This window comes from Podarcis filfolensis (assembly GCF_964270895.1).
Source record: "Podarcis filfolensis genome assembly, chromosome: 2".
In the NCBI taxonomy this organism is placed as follows: Eukaryota; Metazoa; Chordata; class Lepidosauria; order Squamata; family Lacertidae; genus Podarcis; species Podarcis filfolensis.
Genome location: NC_139605.1, coordinates 947,112 through 962,904, shown reverse-complemented (window position 1 = coordinate 962,904; position 15,793 = coordinate 947,112). Strand labels below are relative to the sequence as shown.

Below are 15,793 nucleotides of genomic sequence, written 5' to 3'. Positions count from 1 at the left end.
GCGGGTGAGCCGACTCCCCCCGTTGATGGCACCCGGTGTGGGACAAGATTGCTCATCCCTGAGGAGAAATGCGCCGCCGGGTGAGGGAGAGGGAAAGAACGTGTGTGCTGGCAATCCACGCGGTGATTCCCGGACCGTCCGCAGGCCGGATCTAGAAGGCAATTGCGCCTGATCCAGCCCACAGGCCTTAGTTTGCCAACCCAGATGCTTGGAGATTCAGACCCCCATTAGAACAAGAGTAAACATGTTCTTCTGATTCAAAGGATTCTGCGGGAAGAAGAAACATGATCTGGATATTGAAGGAACTGCCTACAGGATTAAAGACTGTAGAGATCCAGCCAAGAACTACCGTATATCAGATCAAAACTCAAAATGGATGATAATGAGGGGTGAAAAGAGTTCATTGTATAGATGGAGACTAAATAAGGGTTTATTTGAAAAACACTGAATTACAACATATTCCAAAGATACTGTTTTTATTCTAAATGATACCAATAATAAATAATGCAAGCTTCTTTAACGAATGGCAAAGAGATATTTCATGATTACTCTGTCAGGGGGAAAACACCAAGAATAAAGTATAAAATTTTGATAGATACTAAAAATAGAGGTGGCTTCGCACTGCTAGATTTTCTAGTACGAGGCAGCCTCTTTGTGTTGGTTAAAAGAATGGATATCGTTGGACAACACACTATTGCTGGATTCTCAGTGGAATCTCGGTTGTAGAACGCTTGGGAAGTTGAACGTTTGGGGCTTTCAAACGCCAAGAACCCAGAGGTGAATGCTTCCATTTTTGAACGCAATTTGTAAATAAAATTATATACAGTGGTGCCTCAGGTTAAGTACTTAATTCGTTCCAGAGGTCCGTTCTTAACCTGAAGCACCACTTTAGCTAATGCGGCCTCCTGCTGCTGCTCCGCCGCTGGAGCACAGTTTCTGTTCTCATCCTGAAGCAAAGTTCTTAACCTGAAGCACTATTTCTGGGTCAGCAGAGTCTGTAACCTGAAGCGTATGTAACCCGAGGTACCACTGTATTAATAAAATTATCTATATATAAAGCAATTGAAACACTTCCCACACTGTTGGGTTGAAATAAGCGACAGACGAATGGCAAGGTGTCATACGGGAGGCATCTCTCGAGCAAGTCTCGGAGAGTCCCTTTTATTGAATATTACAGCATTACATATGTGCTTGTTGCTGATTGGTTAACATGAATACAATGCAAGGGTTGAATATAGGTATTAATCATCAATAGATTAAAGGGTGGGAAAGGGAACACAGAATTGGACAGGCGTGAAACCTCCTTATTAAACTATTAACTAGTGATTGAGTATCAAGACTTAAACTATTACTAATGATTGATTTGCGCTGGATTATGAAGAAAGCTAGAGAGTTCCAGAAAGACATCTACTTCTGCTTCATTGACTATGCAAAAGCCTTTGACTGTGTTGACCACAGCAAACTATGGCAAGTTCTTAAAGAAATGGGAGTGCCTGATCACCTCATCTGTCTCCTGAGAAATCTCTATGTGGGACAAGAAGCTACAGTTAGAACTGGATATGGAACAACTGATTGGTTCAAAATTGGGAAAGGAGTACGACAAGGCTGTATTTTGTCTCCCTGCTTATTTAATTTATATGCAGAATACATCATGTGAAAGGCTGGGCTGGATGAATCCCAAGCTGGAATTAAGATTGCCGGAAGAAATATCAACAACCTCAGATATGCAGATGACACAACCTTGATGGCAGAAAGTGAGGAGGAATTAAAGAACCTTTTAATGAGGGTGAAAGAGGAGAGCGCAAAATATGGTCTGAAGCTCAACATCAAAAAAACGAAGATCATGGCCACCGGTCCCATCACCTCCTGGCAAATAGAAGGAGAAGAAATGGAGGCAGTGAGAGATTTTACTTTCTTGGGCTCCATGATCACTGCAGATGGTGACAGCAGCCACGAAATTAAAAGACGCTTGCTTCTTGGGAGAAAAGCAAGGACAGGCCTAGACAGCATCTTGAGAAGTAGAGACGTCACCTTGCCAACAAAGGTCCGTATAGTTAAAGCCATGGTTTTCCCAGTAGTGATGTATGGAAGTGAGAGCTGGACCATAAAGAAGGCTGATCGCCGAAGAATTGATTCTTTTGAATTATGGTGCTGGAGGAGACTCTTGAGAGTCCCATGGACTGCAAGAAGATCAAACGCATCCATTCTTAAGGAAATCAGCCCTGAGTGCTCACTGGAAGGACAGATCGTGAAGCTGAGGCTCCAGTACTTTGGCCACCTCATGAGAAGAGAAGACTCCCTGGAGAAGACACTGATGCTGGGAAAGATGGAGGGCACAAGGAGAAGGGGACGACAGAGGACGAGATGGTTGGATAGTGTTTTCGAGGTTACCAGCATGAGTTTGACCAAACTGCGGGAGGTAGTGGAGGACAGAGGTGCCTGGCGTGCTCTGGTCCATGGGGTCACGAAGAGTCGGACACGACTAAACGACTAAACAACAACAACAATTGATTTTGCATGACATGAAAGAACATAACAATCGCGTTCCGTAGATGTGGTCAACAATGCGTTAAGAACAGGTCAGGGTACTGAACTCAATGTGAACTGATCAGAACATTCCCAGACCCATGCGTAGAGGCAAAAACAGCCCAGCATCCATCCCAGCACCACACTCCTTCCTTTCAAACTATTTTAGATTTTTCAGTTTGTGGATTGTAGGGTTTCAACTCTTAAAGCTTTTCCTCCTTGCGAGTCCATTGATGGTTTCTAAGAACATCAGGACTGAAGCTCTATGTACGCTCCATATACGTAAGTGGTTTTCCCTTTTTGAGTTCGCTGATGTTTGCTAAGGTTTCCACTTCTATTGACGCTCTTTCCACACTCCATACATTTATTTGCTTGTCCCCGAGTGAGTCTGTTGATGTCGTCTAAGTTTCCTGTGTGTGAAATTTGGGTTCCACTCTGAAAGAATCTCTTTCAACTCTCCATACATTTAAATGGTTTCTCCCGTGTGAGTCCGTTGATGTCTTCTAAGATTTCCAACATTGGTGAAGCCCTTTCCACACTCCTTACATTTAAATGGTTTCTCCCCTGTGTGAGTTTGATGATGGATACTAAGTGCTGTACCATCAATAAAGCTCTTTCCACATTCCATGCATTTAAATGGTTTCTCCCCTGTGTGAGTCCGTTGATGTCTTCTAACATTTCCAGCATTGGTGAAGCCCTTTCCACACTCCTTACATTTAAATGGTTTCTCCCCTGTGTGAGTCCATTGATGTTTTCTAAGTGTTCCACTGCGATTGAAGCTCTTTCCGCACTCGGTGCATTTAAATGGTTTCTCCCCAGTGTGAGTTCGATGATGGGTTCTCAGATCTCTACGCTCAATAAAACTCTTTCCACATTCCATGCATTTTAATGGTTTTTCCCCTGAGTGAGTCCACTGATGTCTTCTTACTGCTCCATTAGAAGTGAAGCTCTTTCCACACTCCTTACATTTAAATGGTTTCTCTCCTGTGTGAGTCCGTTGATGGATTCTAAGTGTTCCACTACAAGTGAAGCTCTTTCCACACTCCATACATTCAAATGGTTTCTCCCCTGTGTGAGTTTGATGATGGATACTAAGTGCTGTACCATCAATAAAGCTCTTTCCACATTCCATGCATTTAAATGGTTTCTCTCCTGTGTGAGTCCGTTGATGTTTTCTTAGTGTTTCACTGTAAGTGAAGCTCTTTCCACAATCCATACATTTATATGGTTTTTCCCCTGTGTGAGTCCATTGATGTTTTCTCAGTGTTTCACTGTGACTGAATCTCTTTCCACAATCCATACATTTATATGGTTTTTCCCCTGTGTGAGTTCGATGATGGATTCTAAGTTTTCTACTCTCAGTGAAGCTCTTATCACACAGCATACATTCAAATGGTTTTTCCCCAGTGTGAGTTTTATGATGAATATTCAGTCCTCTATTTGTACTGAAACTCTTTCCACACTCCAAACATTTAAATGGTTTCTCCCCTGTGTGAATCCGTTGATGGATTCTAAGGTTTCTACTCTGACTGAAGCTCTTTACACATTCCATGCATTTGAATGGTTTCTCTCCTGTGTGGGTCCGTTGATGTTTTCTAAATGATCCACTATCGGTGAAGCTCTTTCCACACTCCATACATTTATATGGTTTTCCCCCTGTGTGGGTTCGTTGATGGTTTCTAAGGTGTCCAATCTGACTGAAGCTCTTTCCACACTCCTTACATTTATATGGTTTCTCCCCCGTGTGAGTGTGTTTATGTATACGAAGGTTTGAACTCCAACCAAAGCTTTTTCCACACTCCATGCATTTAAATGGTTTCTCTCCTGTGTGAGTCCGTTGGTGTTTTCCAAGTGTTCCACTGTCAGTGAAACTCTTCCCACACTCCATACTTTCAAATTGTTTCTCCTCTCTCTTTTCACATTCCATGAATTTATATGGTTTCTTTCTTATTCCCATTGGACATGGCCCTCCAGAATTTTGACTGCCTTCTCCATTGTCTTCTTTCAACAGGGAGGAGCGGGGGGGGGGGGGAGGAAACCTAGGAAGAGAACAAAGGAATATTAGACACATCAATTAGCACCTGCTCTTATTTTGACGTCTCGTACATTCTTCCCTGTCCTCCATATGTTCCAAATTTTTAGGAAAGACAGATGAAATAATGTTAAATATGGTAATGCATCATCAGCCTTTTCTAACCCTTAATTAAGCATTAATGAAGCAGCAGTATCTTAGAATACGGTTGAACTGTGGGGTTTACGTTTTATAAAAAGTGGTTTCTCACAGGAACGGGAGCTGCTCTATGTTCCATGAACCTGGCCAATATTAATCAGGATCCTAAATTCATCATGAAGTTCTTCATCCGCTGAACTATAATCCTCCACCCCTTGGGCCACATTTTGTCCCCTTCGACCTCTAGATCTTTATTCATCACCTGCACAGTCCCTTTGGCCTCAGGAGGTGCATAGTGACCATTTTGGGAGACCCATATATAAGTCTAGTGACAAGGCTTGGTGCTTGTGGTCGGTTGAAGGAGCGCTCAGTTGGAGAATGTTCTTGGGGTTGGACCTCCATCTCTCAGCCTTGCATTATTGAATGGAGAGAGCTGGAGATGCAGAAGGAAAGCAGCTGGAGCCTGACCGCTGGGAAGGCCAGACTGAGACACCCACCCAAATTATGATTTATAATAATTATATGCCACCGGGTCTCGCACCCGCCTCCTGACACTGGCTTATCTTAGCGGAGACTCCCTGTCCAGGCCTCTCTCACTGTTCTTCCTCCTTTGCCCTGGGTGGCCAAGGGCTTCTGGATATTCTAGCTCTGCTCCAACTGGGAATTATTTATTAAATTGTTATACCTCTCTTCATATGAAGATCACAAGATAAAAATCTGTGTGACACTGAAAAAGGTGAGCATTAAAGGTGAATAATACCCATTGTGGGAAAGAATAGAAAGAAGATAAAACCAGTGGTGTGTACTCCTGAATGTAATATAATAATAATAATAATAATAATAATAATAATGATAATGATAATGATAATAATAATGTGTAAAGAAGAAACCAATCTTCAAATCAGTTTCATATTCCCTGGCTGTATTTTTCAGCCACAATTGTGACTCAGAATCTTAGCCAAACTTTATTCTAGAATATCAACTGGATCTCTTTGTAATAGGAGCCAGACAATCCCTGGGATTTCATCCAGACATTCCTTTAGTGTGGGCAGCAGCAGCGGAGGAAGGAAGGAAGGAAGCAATTTGGGGACAAACCATTTCCTTCAGAAGGTCTTCCCTAGCGGCCAGCAGGCTTGATATACTGCTCAGTGGGGACACCTTGGATTTATAGTGTTAGGGTCTGGATACCAATCACAATCCCTTGGAAATGTCTCAAGAACCCTTAAGATCCAATTTCACCAGCTCCCAAGTAACACTGAGCCCTAGAGGAACCTTCTATGCTGAGTTGAGGCATCTCTGGCCCTCCAGATGTGGTTGGACTCAAAGTACCACCTGCCCAAGCAAGGATGGCCCATGGCCAGGGAGGATGGGAGTCTTATCTGGTGGGACACACTTTCTCCCATCTTCTCCCTCCTCTGAAAACACTGTATACCTGTCTCTAACATCTTCCTGATACAGTCCCACCAACTGCACACATTCCCAAATCATCCTGCACCATTGACTTCCCAAGGCGGCTGCATTGTGTCTAGGACACTGGCAATGGGACAGCACCTTCCACTGGAGGAGAGGATAGAGGGTTAAATCAGGGCTGGCCAAATGGGACTCAGCTCCCTCCCCTCCTTGCCCCTCCCTGCATCTGCTGCCTGAGGGGGCTCCCTCAGTTTCCCTCATGGTGGAGCAGGCCCTGAGAACAGCTTTCTCTCTTCCCCCAAAATACAGGAAACACGACAAAGAAGGCCTTGGAGTGTCACCGTGGAACATAACAACAACAACAACAGCAACAACTGGTTGTAAGTCCCTTTGGGCTGCCCTGGGCAAGAGAAAGCGACTAATAGATTCAATAAATAAATAAAGATAACAATTGTAGTAATAATTACACAGGCTGGGGGGGAACTCCACCCATTTCCATAACAATCTTCCCCATCCCTTAAACCCACAGATTTAAGAGATCTGATATAGTGGGAATAATGGAAACCAGGTGAGAAGGAGTTGGGCCCAGGTGTCTCTGGGTGGGAGCCCTTTAGATGCTTCTGCACAGAAACACAGGCATGTGGCAGAGACTGGAGTTGCCCAGAGAGAAGCCTCAAAGGGGGGGGATAAGAAAGGGGGCTTCCTCCCTTTCCTCTTTCCCCCCATGGTTGGACTCGCTCGAACAGCCCCCAGCGCCCCCTGCAGCTCCTGATCTGGGACCTAAGGCAGGGCAAGGACTGAGCTTCAGGGGAGGAGAGGGTGGCTGGATCGGGGCTCCTGCTCAGGGATCTCTCCCTGGTCTACGCGGAGTCCTGGCAGATTCCTGGGCAGGAGGGAGAAGTCAAGGCAGGCGGCCCCCCTGTCCCTCTCTCTTTCTCCAAGATGGCTTCGATCCCTCCCCAGGGATGCTCCCTTCCTCCCTCCACCCCGAGGGTCCCATTTGTGCCAAATTGGAGTGGAGGGGAGGGAGACAGGGTGGGGCTCTCTTGCCTCCTTTAACCCTTACATGGACTTCCTCTCTCTGATTCTCCACACAAAGGGGACCCACCAAGGCACGCCTTGGCACCCACGGGAACCAGGATCATGGCGCCCCAGGGATTCCTGCCAGGGAGAACCCGGAACTCCCAGAGAGGTGCGGGGTCTCGGTTCAACTCCCAGCCCTTGGGGGGCCTCCCATTTCCTTCTTGCACAAGCACCGGGGTTGGGTGGGGAGTAGGGCAGCTGCGCATCTCTTCACTACTCTTAAGCGGATGAGGGGTTGCAAAGGAGATCTTGCAATGCGAATCCTGTGAATGGAGGGTCTCCAATTTGCAGCCGGATTGCATGGATCGGGGCCTCTGCAGATAGCACCCAGGAAGTTTGCCTCTCCAGTAGAGGCCACAGTGGTAAAGAAGAAAAACATGTTGGAAAATTGGACTACTGTGCCTATAAAAAACTTTTAAAAGAAGAAGAGAACCAATGGACACTTATGAGTTTTGAGGAATGAAGAGATGTCATTGCAGATTGGTTCCAATATTATCAAATATTCAAAAGATTTAAAGTAGATAAACAAAAAGGGTTCGCCGAGAAACGCTGAGATTTGAATCCGACGTAATGAATTCAAAAAGTAAAACCCTTTCTAAAGCTTACCGCCTCCTCCTCGAATGGGAAGTTACATCAGAATATGATAAAGTGGTCTCAAGACTTTGGGTATGCTATAACAATGTCCCAGTGGGAAAACCTGTGGAAGAATAGTTGGAAATTTACTATATGCTATGCCATAAAGGAAAACTTGTTAAAAATGCAACACCGGTGGTATTGAACTCCATGGAAATTAGCCAAAATGTACCAAGGAGGCAGGGGACGCGGGTGGCGCTGTGGGTTAAACCACAGAGCCTAGGACTTGCCAATCAGAAGGTCGGTGGTTCGTGTCCCCATGACGGGGTGAGCTCCCGTTGCTCAGTCCCTGCTCCTGCCAAGCTAGCAGTTCAAAAGCACGTAGATAAATGTTCAAAGTGCAAGGAGATAAATAGGTACTGCTCTGGTGGGAAGGTAAACGGCATTTCCGTGCGCTGCTCTGGTTCGTCAGAAGGGCTTAGTCATGCTGGCCACATGACCCGGAAGCTGTACACCGGCTCCCTCGGCCAATAAAGCGAGATGAGTGCCGCAACCCCAGAGTCGTTCGTGACTGGACCTAATGGTCAGGGGTCCCTTTACCTTTGCTTACAAAGGAACCAAAAGTAATTGTTGGAGATGTGGAGACCAAACAGGCTCACTGTACCATATATGGTGGCAATGTAGCAAAATAAAGAAAGTTTGGGAGGAAATTCACCTTGAACTGGAGAAAAAGTTAAGAATGTCATTTATTAGGAAACCAGAGGCATATCTGTTGGGCATCACTGATTCAGATATTCCTAAAAAATGTAAAGATCTTTTTTGTATGCAACAGTGGCAGCAAGAGTTCTTATAGCTACAAGGTGGAAGAGCGACATAATTCCTTCTAGACCAAGAGTGGATACAAAAATTGACTGAATATGCTGAATTAGATAGCCTATCTGAAGCATGGAAATAAACATGGGGGGAGAAACCAATTTAAAAAAAGAAAAAAAATATAGCACCCAGGAAGCGAGTTGTTGTTGGGGGTCTCTGCCCCCTTTCTCCCCCCACCTATTGCCCCCTTCCCCACCCTACAGCTCTACCTTTTTGTCCTCTCTGGCCCTCCACTGCCATCGCTTTGCTATTCTATTCCGATTTCCTTTCCTGCAATACAAAGAGCTGGGGGCTCTCCAAGGACGCGCCCCCTCTGGGGACTGAAGTGTGCATGCACACGAAAGCTCATACCAATAACAAACTTAGTTGGTCTATAAGGTGCTACTGGAAGGAATTCTTTTTTATTTTGTTTTGATTATATCTTACATTATGCTTACTATTGTGAGACCCTACCTTCATGTCTATACATGACAGATTTAAACTTTGACTGAAACTCCATCTATATTCTTGACATTTACATGACTTCTCCTATGTCTGAGCTTGTTGACGGCTCCTCAGTTTTCCACTTCTACTGAAGTTCTTTCCACACGCCATCCATTTAAACGGTTTCTCTCCTGTGTGGGTCCCTTGATGCATATCAAGCTCTGTATTCTGCCTGAAGCTCTTTATTTGTACATTTAAAAGGATTCTCCCATGTCAGTTCCTTGATGTTTTCTAAGGCTTGGTGCATGCGGTCAGCTGAAGGAGTGCTCAGATAGGAAAATGTTCTTGGATCTAGACCTCCATCTGTCAACATTGTTGGGGTGAGTGAGTGTTCATTCTTTCCAGAACCAACTGATAGTTTTTGAAAGCTCCAGAACACATTTTAGGTTTATCTGGCAGGAAAGAAACCAAGAATTAAATATAAAATTATAATGGATACTTAGGAGAGAGGTGGATTCTGCCAGATTTATGTTTCTACTATGAGGCCTCTGCTGGCTTAAGAAGTGTGTGATAGTGAAAGACACTAAGCGACTGGATTTAGAAGGTCATGAGAACACCTTTGGTCGGCATGTTTCTTCATAGTATCATAAAACTAAAACACACAAGAGCTTTGTGAATCATGTTATTAGGAAAAACAAATTTAGAGTATGGGATAAATATGAGAATCTGCTGGAATGAAAGACACCTTTTTGGTTTTCACCCACAGAAGCAATAGCTTCTAAAGGATGCAATATGGAAGAACAATGGGCAACTTACAGAGATCTTTTGGACTTTCCAGAAGAAAAAAGAAAACTGAATAAACAGGATGAGGTGGGAGGTACAGCCATCGATTGGTTACAATACCATCAAATTATCTTGTTTATACAAGATAAAAGAAGAGATTTTGTGACTCAAAGTTTGCACATTGAAAGAGATATCATTGAGAGTAAAGAGAAAGTGATTTCCAAAATGTAAGAGATACTATTGGAATGGGAAACAAAAGACAAACTGGTAAAATCAGCAGTGATACACTAGGCCAGAAATATAAGTCATAATTAGAGCTGGGCGATATATCGTCCAAGACTGCCTTGAAGTTAACATTGTGGTAGCTGTTTCCTAATATTTGAGCCGACAATATATTGCGAAACACAATGGGTGTAAGGACTAGGCGATATCTGGTTTCCAACATCGTGGTCTCACCAGCTAAACATTGCAATATTATCACCATCTAAACCTCACAATATCACCTGGTGAATGTCATGTTACCAGATAATGGCCATGGGCCATTATCACTCCTGCAGAGATAGTCCCTGGGCCTGACCAATGCAGCGCGACGCTGGAAAACGCGTTTGTGCATGTCCGCGTCGACGGAAGTAGCTTCTGCGCATGGCCAGACGCCCAAAATTGTGCAGGCGCGAAGTGATTTTCAGCATCTGGACATGCACAGAAGCAATTTCCAGTATCTGTGCATGCGCAAACGCGATTTCCGGCGCCGCTCGGCAAGTCCCCTGTGCGCTGTGCTAAACCGGTGCAGCGCAGCGCACAGGGGACTCGCCGAGCGGACAGTTCGGTCCACGGGCAGCTCGTGGGCCAGTAAAATGGTCTTCGTGGGCCATACGTTGCCGACCCCTGGGCTAAACATTGCAATCTACCACAATGTCTGAAATAACGATGGAACTTTACAGAGGTAAATAGGACAGTGTCCTGGCAGCTGCTACTACTTAGGGGTCTAAAACGGATAAATGACAATATTATCAATAATCATCTCACCAGGACTTTTGGTTTTGCGCTTGGCTACCAAATGGTGGAAAAGGGACGCGGGTGGCGCTGTGGGTAAAACCTCACTGCCTAGGACTTGCTGATTGCATGGTCGGCGGTTCGAATCCCCGCGGCGGGGTGAGCTTCCGTCTTTCCGTCCCAGCTGCTGCCCACCTAGCAGTTCGAAAGCACCCTTAAGTGCAAGTAGATAAATAGGTACCGCTTTATAGCGGGAAGTTAAACGGCGTTTCCGTGTGCTGCGCTGGTGCTGGCTCGCCAGAGCAGCTTCGTCACGCTGGCCGCGTGACCCGGAAGTGTCTGCGGACAGCGCTGGCCCCCGGCCTCTTAAGTGAGATGGGCGCACAACCCTAGAGTCTGTCAAGACTGGCCCGTACCGGCAGGGGTACCTTTACCTTTTACCAAATGGTGGTATTCAGGACAATCCAAAGTATAGAGATGAGTCCTAGTGAATACAGATAACCTGGTACTGTCATCAGGGAAGGGGGGGAGAAGGGGGGTCGGGGGTGCTGGAAGGGGAGGGGTCTCTGTGGAGGCTCCTCCCCTTCCTTTAACCCTTCCCTGGACTCCCTCTCTCCCTTTCCCCAGCCAGGCGCCCCACGACCCCAGGGATTCCTGCCAGGGGAGAATGGGGGGCCTCAGCCCCACCCCAGCCCTGCTTGGGGTCCTCATTCCCCTTCCCGCCAAGGCCTCCAGGGGGGGCAGGGCAGCTGAGCATCTCTCGGCCCCCCAGGAAAGAGAAAGGGGAGTCTGGCGGTGCTGCTGCTGCCCAGGAGATCTTGCAAGGCCAGCCCTGCAGGTGTTGGGTCCCCCCTTCCCACCTGGGTCGGGGCCTGGATCGGGGCCCCTGTCGACGGGCCCCAGGGAGGGCGCTTTCCTTACGGGGGGGTCTCTTTGTCCTCCCCTCTTATCCCCCCCTCCTCTCCCTCTTTACCTCTTGGTCCTCCGCCTCCCTGGCTCCGGATTAGTCCGCTTTCCTTGTCTGCAATAGAAAGGGCTGGGGGGGGGGGCTCTTCAGCGACGCCCCTCCTCCCCTTTCCTGGAAACTTCCGGCACATTTAGCAGCGACACTTCCGGTTCCTTTTGGGATTCGCTTGCCCCTAGAGCTACGTCCATAGAGCAGCCTCTCCCTGTGTTGAGATGGGAAGCGGACGGGACGGCGCTGCCTCTGGGGGCTCCATGGGGACATGGCCCCCCTCCTTCCTCCTCCCCACAGCAGGGGGTCGAGATGGCTGCGGGGGGGCATCATATCTGGGGGTGACCTGGGTTTGCGGGGAGAGAGGGACGTGCTTTTCAATCTGCAAACAGGGAGGCTGGGAGGGAAGAGGATGAATGAGAAGGAGGGAAGGGCTGCCCCTCCCCCTGTGGGTCAGGAGAGTGGGGGAGGGGCTGAGCCAGGGAAGCCAAGGGGGGGTCCCTCCCCCCCCCGCCCAGGTTTGCCTCGGAAGGTCCTCTGTGAAGCCCAGAGATGGACCCAGCCTCTGGGGGTGGGAAGAGACATGGGGCTGCCTGAGAGCGAAGGGGCGCTTCCTTTCCTCTCCCCCTCCTCCCCACAGGCTCTCCTGCGGCCAGAGACCCCCTTGGCCCGGCTGCCCCCTCGCCAGGCAGGGAGAGGGTCGGATCCCCTTCCGCCATGAGAGGAATGCAATGGGGTTGTGAGGGGGGAGAGAGAGACCCCTTTCTGCTCCCCTCCCAAGAGGGTCCCCGTTGTGTCTCTGAGGGAGAAGAGAGGAGGAGCCCCTCCCCCCGCTGCTTCTTTCCCTCAGCGACTCTGAGGGCAACGACTTTTCCCGCCTTTTCCCAACTTCCCGCCCTTCGACATCTGAGCCTCGCCTCAGTTTCAGGCGCCAAGGAGGCAGACTCCCCGGGCTCCCTGCTTTATTAGTGGATTTCTTCTCATTCGCCCTGATTTCTGCTCATATATCTTGCTTTTGGAGCTTCCCTCTGCTTCTTTAGAAAGAAGGCTGTCTAAAAAGCCCCTCACCACTGCCTGCATCCCATACAGTATGTAAATGTCTGATTTCTTCCCATTTGCTGTGTATAATTCTTCCTCCAGGACTGTTCTTCCTTCCTGCCAGTGTCACTTCCAAACTAATAATTCTTCCCTCACTGTCCTTAAATAGCTGCTTGGAGTCTAGTTTGGGGCCTGCATAAAGAACCTCCTCTCTTGTCTCGTGCCTGCTTACTCGGAAGTAAGTCCTACTCTGCTCCCATGTGCGGAGCCAGCAGTTCAGGCAGTTCTGCTAGCAGGAGGCCAAGGGACCCAGAGTGGTTTGCAACCGGGGTGGTTTCCAAATGCTGCCCTTTTTGATACGTTTCCATTTATTCTTTTGCGTGGGGATTGGCCAATTGAACCCCCCCCCCATTCAAAAGAAAGACTTGCAAAAGATTTCAAAGGCGGAATTTCCAAATGATGGCACTTTGTCCTGAATTTAAGACAAGTCAGTTGAAAACTCATGGGCTTTTTTGGCGTTTATTTGGGGCCTTGTTTAAAAAAAAGCTCTACAATTTTGGGGTTGTCCTGTTTTTTACTTTTATAGCTCAGTCAGTAGAGCATGAGACTGTAAACCGACATGTGACACATAACAAACCCGTATCTGCTCCTTAAGGAGGAATGGAAATTATTTATGGAGATCTATGGTGTGAACACATTTGGAGTACTGTGCACAGTTCAGTATCTGGGACCTTTCAGTTTGGAGAGAAGACGAGGAAGGAAGGACATGTCAGATAGAATGGAGAAAGAGGATAGAGAAAAGCCACTCCCCCTTAAAACTAGAACTCATGGAATCCAGTGAAGCATGAAGCAGGAATGGTGGAAGATTTAGGAGAGCGAAAAGAAGGGTCTCCCCCCCTTCTCTGCATCCATCCAGTCCATGATGGCAACAGCAACAATAAGATAATTACATCAATAGTATGCATTGTGCTCTGCTGGCAGGAGGACTCCCTCAGATCATGTCCAGTTGCAAAAGTGCAAGGAGACTTTCCACCCTCAGGGCCCAGAGGTGGATTGTGCCTTGGGGCAGCTGGTGGAATTGGAGGAAGCTGACCCTTAGCACTCTGGGTTTGGGACCTGCCTGAACCTCCTTCCCCATTATACTCATCCATATTGTTTCTCGCCTGCGTCATTTTGGGGATAGCATTCTACACTTGCGTCACCATGGCTCCCACCCCCCAGCACATTGCTTTGAGATGTTCTGGTACGGCCCCTTCTTCCCTGTGCCCCCTTCCCTCCTCATGCAAGACCACCAGTCTCAGCTACACTTTGAGCAACTCTCTATTCCCAGATACAAACATTTCCAACTCCCTCCACCAAACACCAACACCAGCTCACTCTCAGTCCACCCTCATTCAGAAGCAACACTACAGATTCACATTAAATATTATATTATGCTTACTATTGTGAAATGTTACCTTCATTATTTAAATATATGTCTAGACAACATTACATGCAAACAACAAAAGCTCACATACGCTGCATGCGTTTAAGATTGATTTCCTGTTATTGATGTGAACGAAAGTATATAAACTTATATAAGGACACTTATGAGAAGAAGTGGAAGGAAATAAAAAAAGAATTGGAGACTTGGGGGAAATTGAATTTGTCCCTGTGGGGGAGAATATCCACAGTTAAAATGATGGTATTGCCAAAGATGATTTTTATGTTCCAAACAATACCTATAATTAGAGGCGTAAAGTGTCTTAAGGATTGGCAGAAAGACCTTGCCAAGTTTATTTGGCAAGGGAAAAAAGCACGCATAAAATTTAAGCGACTAACAGAGTTGAAGGAAAAAGGAGGCTTCGCGGTCCCTGACCTTAAACTGTGCTTTGAGGCAGCGTGCTGGACATGGATTAAGGAATGGATATTAATTAAAAACACGGAAGTCCTAGATCTGGAGGGATGGGATATTGTGTACGGGTGGCATGGCTACATAGGCTATAACAAGGTTAAATTTCACAAAGGATTTTTAAATCATATGGTGAGAAGGGCATTATATGAAGTATGGGAGAGGAGTAAAAAATCAGTAGTAACCAAAACACCATGGTGGCTGTCACCAATGAAATCTATGTCAGTCCACAGGCTGAATATGAACAGTGATTGGCTAACATATAAGGATTTAGTAGAGGAAACTAGTAATGATCCGAAAATAAAGGACCTAGGCAAATTGAAACAGAAGGGAATAACCTGGCTGGAGTATTATCAATTAAAAGCCGCCCTTGAAAAGGATAAAAGAACCAAAGGATTTGACAAAAAAATATCCTATCTAGAGAAGGATATTTTATATAATAATCAAAAGACACTTTCTAAAATGTACAAACTACTTTTGAATTGACAAAGAAAGGAGGAAGATATCAAAGAAATTACAGTAAAATGGGAGAGGGACCTGGGACATACGATCAAACCCAATATTTGGAACGAATTATGGACTAAAAATATAAAATTCACGGCTTGTCTCCTTATAAGGGAAAATCTTATGAAAACGTACTATAGGTGGTACCTGACCCCTGTAAAACTTGCAAAAATAAATAAATCAAATAATAATAAGTGCTGGCGATGTAAGGAACAGATAGGAACATACGACCATATGTGGTGGTCCTGTCTAGAGATACAAAGATTTTGGAACATGATTTATGAAGAGATAAAGAGATTGATAAAAACTACATTTAGCAAGAAACCGGAAGAATTTTTACTAGGAATGGTTTCAGATAATATTCCCAAAAAGAAAACTAGGCTATTTATGTATGCGACGTCAGCAGCAATGGTTATAGTGGCAAAACACTGGAAAGATAAAAATATACCCACTAAAGAGGAATGGGTAGTCAAATTGTGCGAGTACTTGGAGCTCGCAAAGCTGACAGATGCAATAAGAGATAAACCTAAAAAATTGGTGAAAGAAGAATGGGAATGTTTAAATAATAATT

The 15,793-nt window shown here is 46.1% G+C and overlaps 1 protein-coding gene across 1 annotated transcript; it reads right to left on the bottom strand.

The window, feature by feature from the left end:
• Positions 1–2,775: 2,775 nt before the first annotated feature.
• Positions 2,776–11,877, bottom strand: LOC310758056 (uncharacterized protein; the record flags this gene model as incomplete). Its single annotated transcript, XM_083603994.1, has 3 exons — positions 11,808–11,877; positions 3,127–4,565; positions 2,776–2,936 (listed from the first exon to the last, which is right to left on the bottom strand). Exons 2-3 carry the CDS (start codon positions 4,481–4,483, stop codon positions 2,776–2,778), a joined length of 1,518 nt encoding a protein of 505 aa, XP_083460120.1. The 5' UTR covers positions 4,484–4,565; positions 11,808–11,877.
• Positions 11,878–15,793: the final 3,916 nt, after the last annotated feature.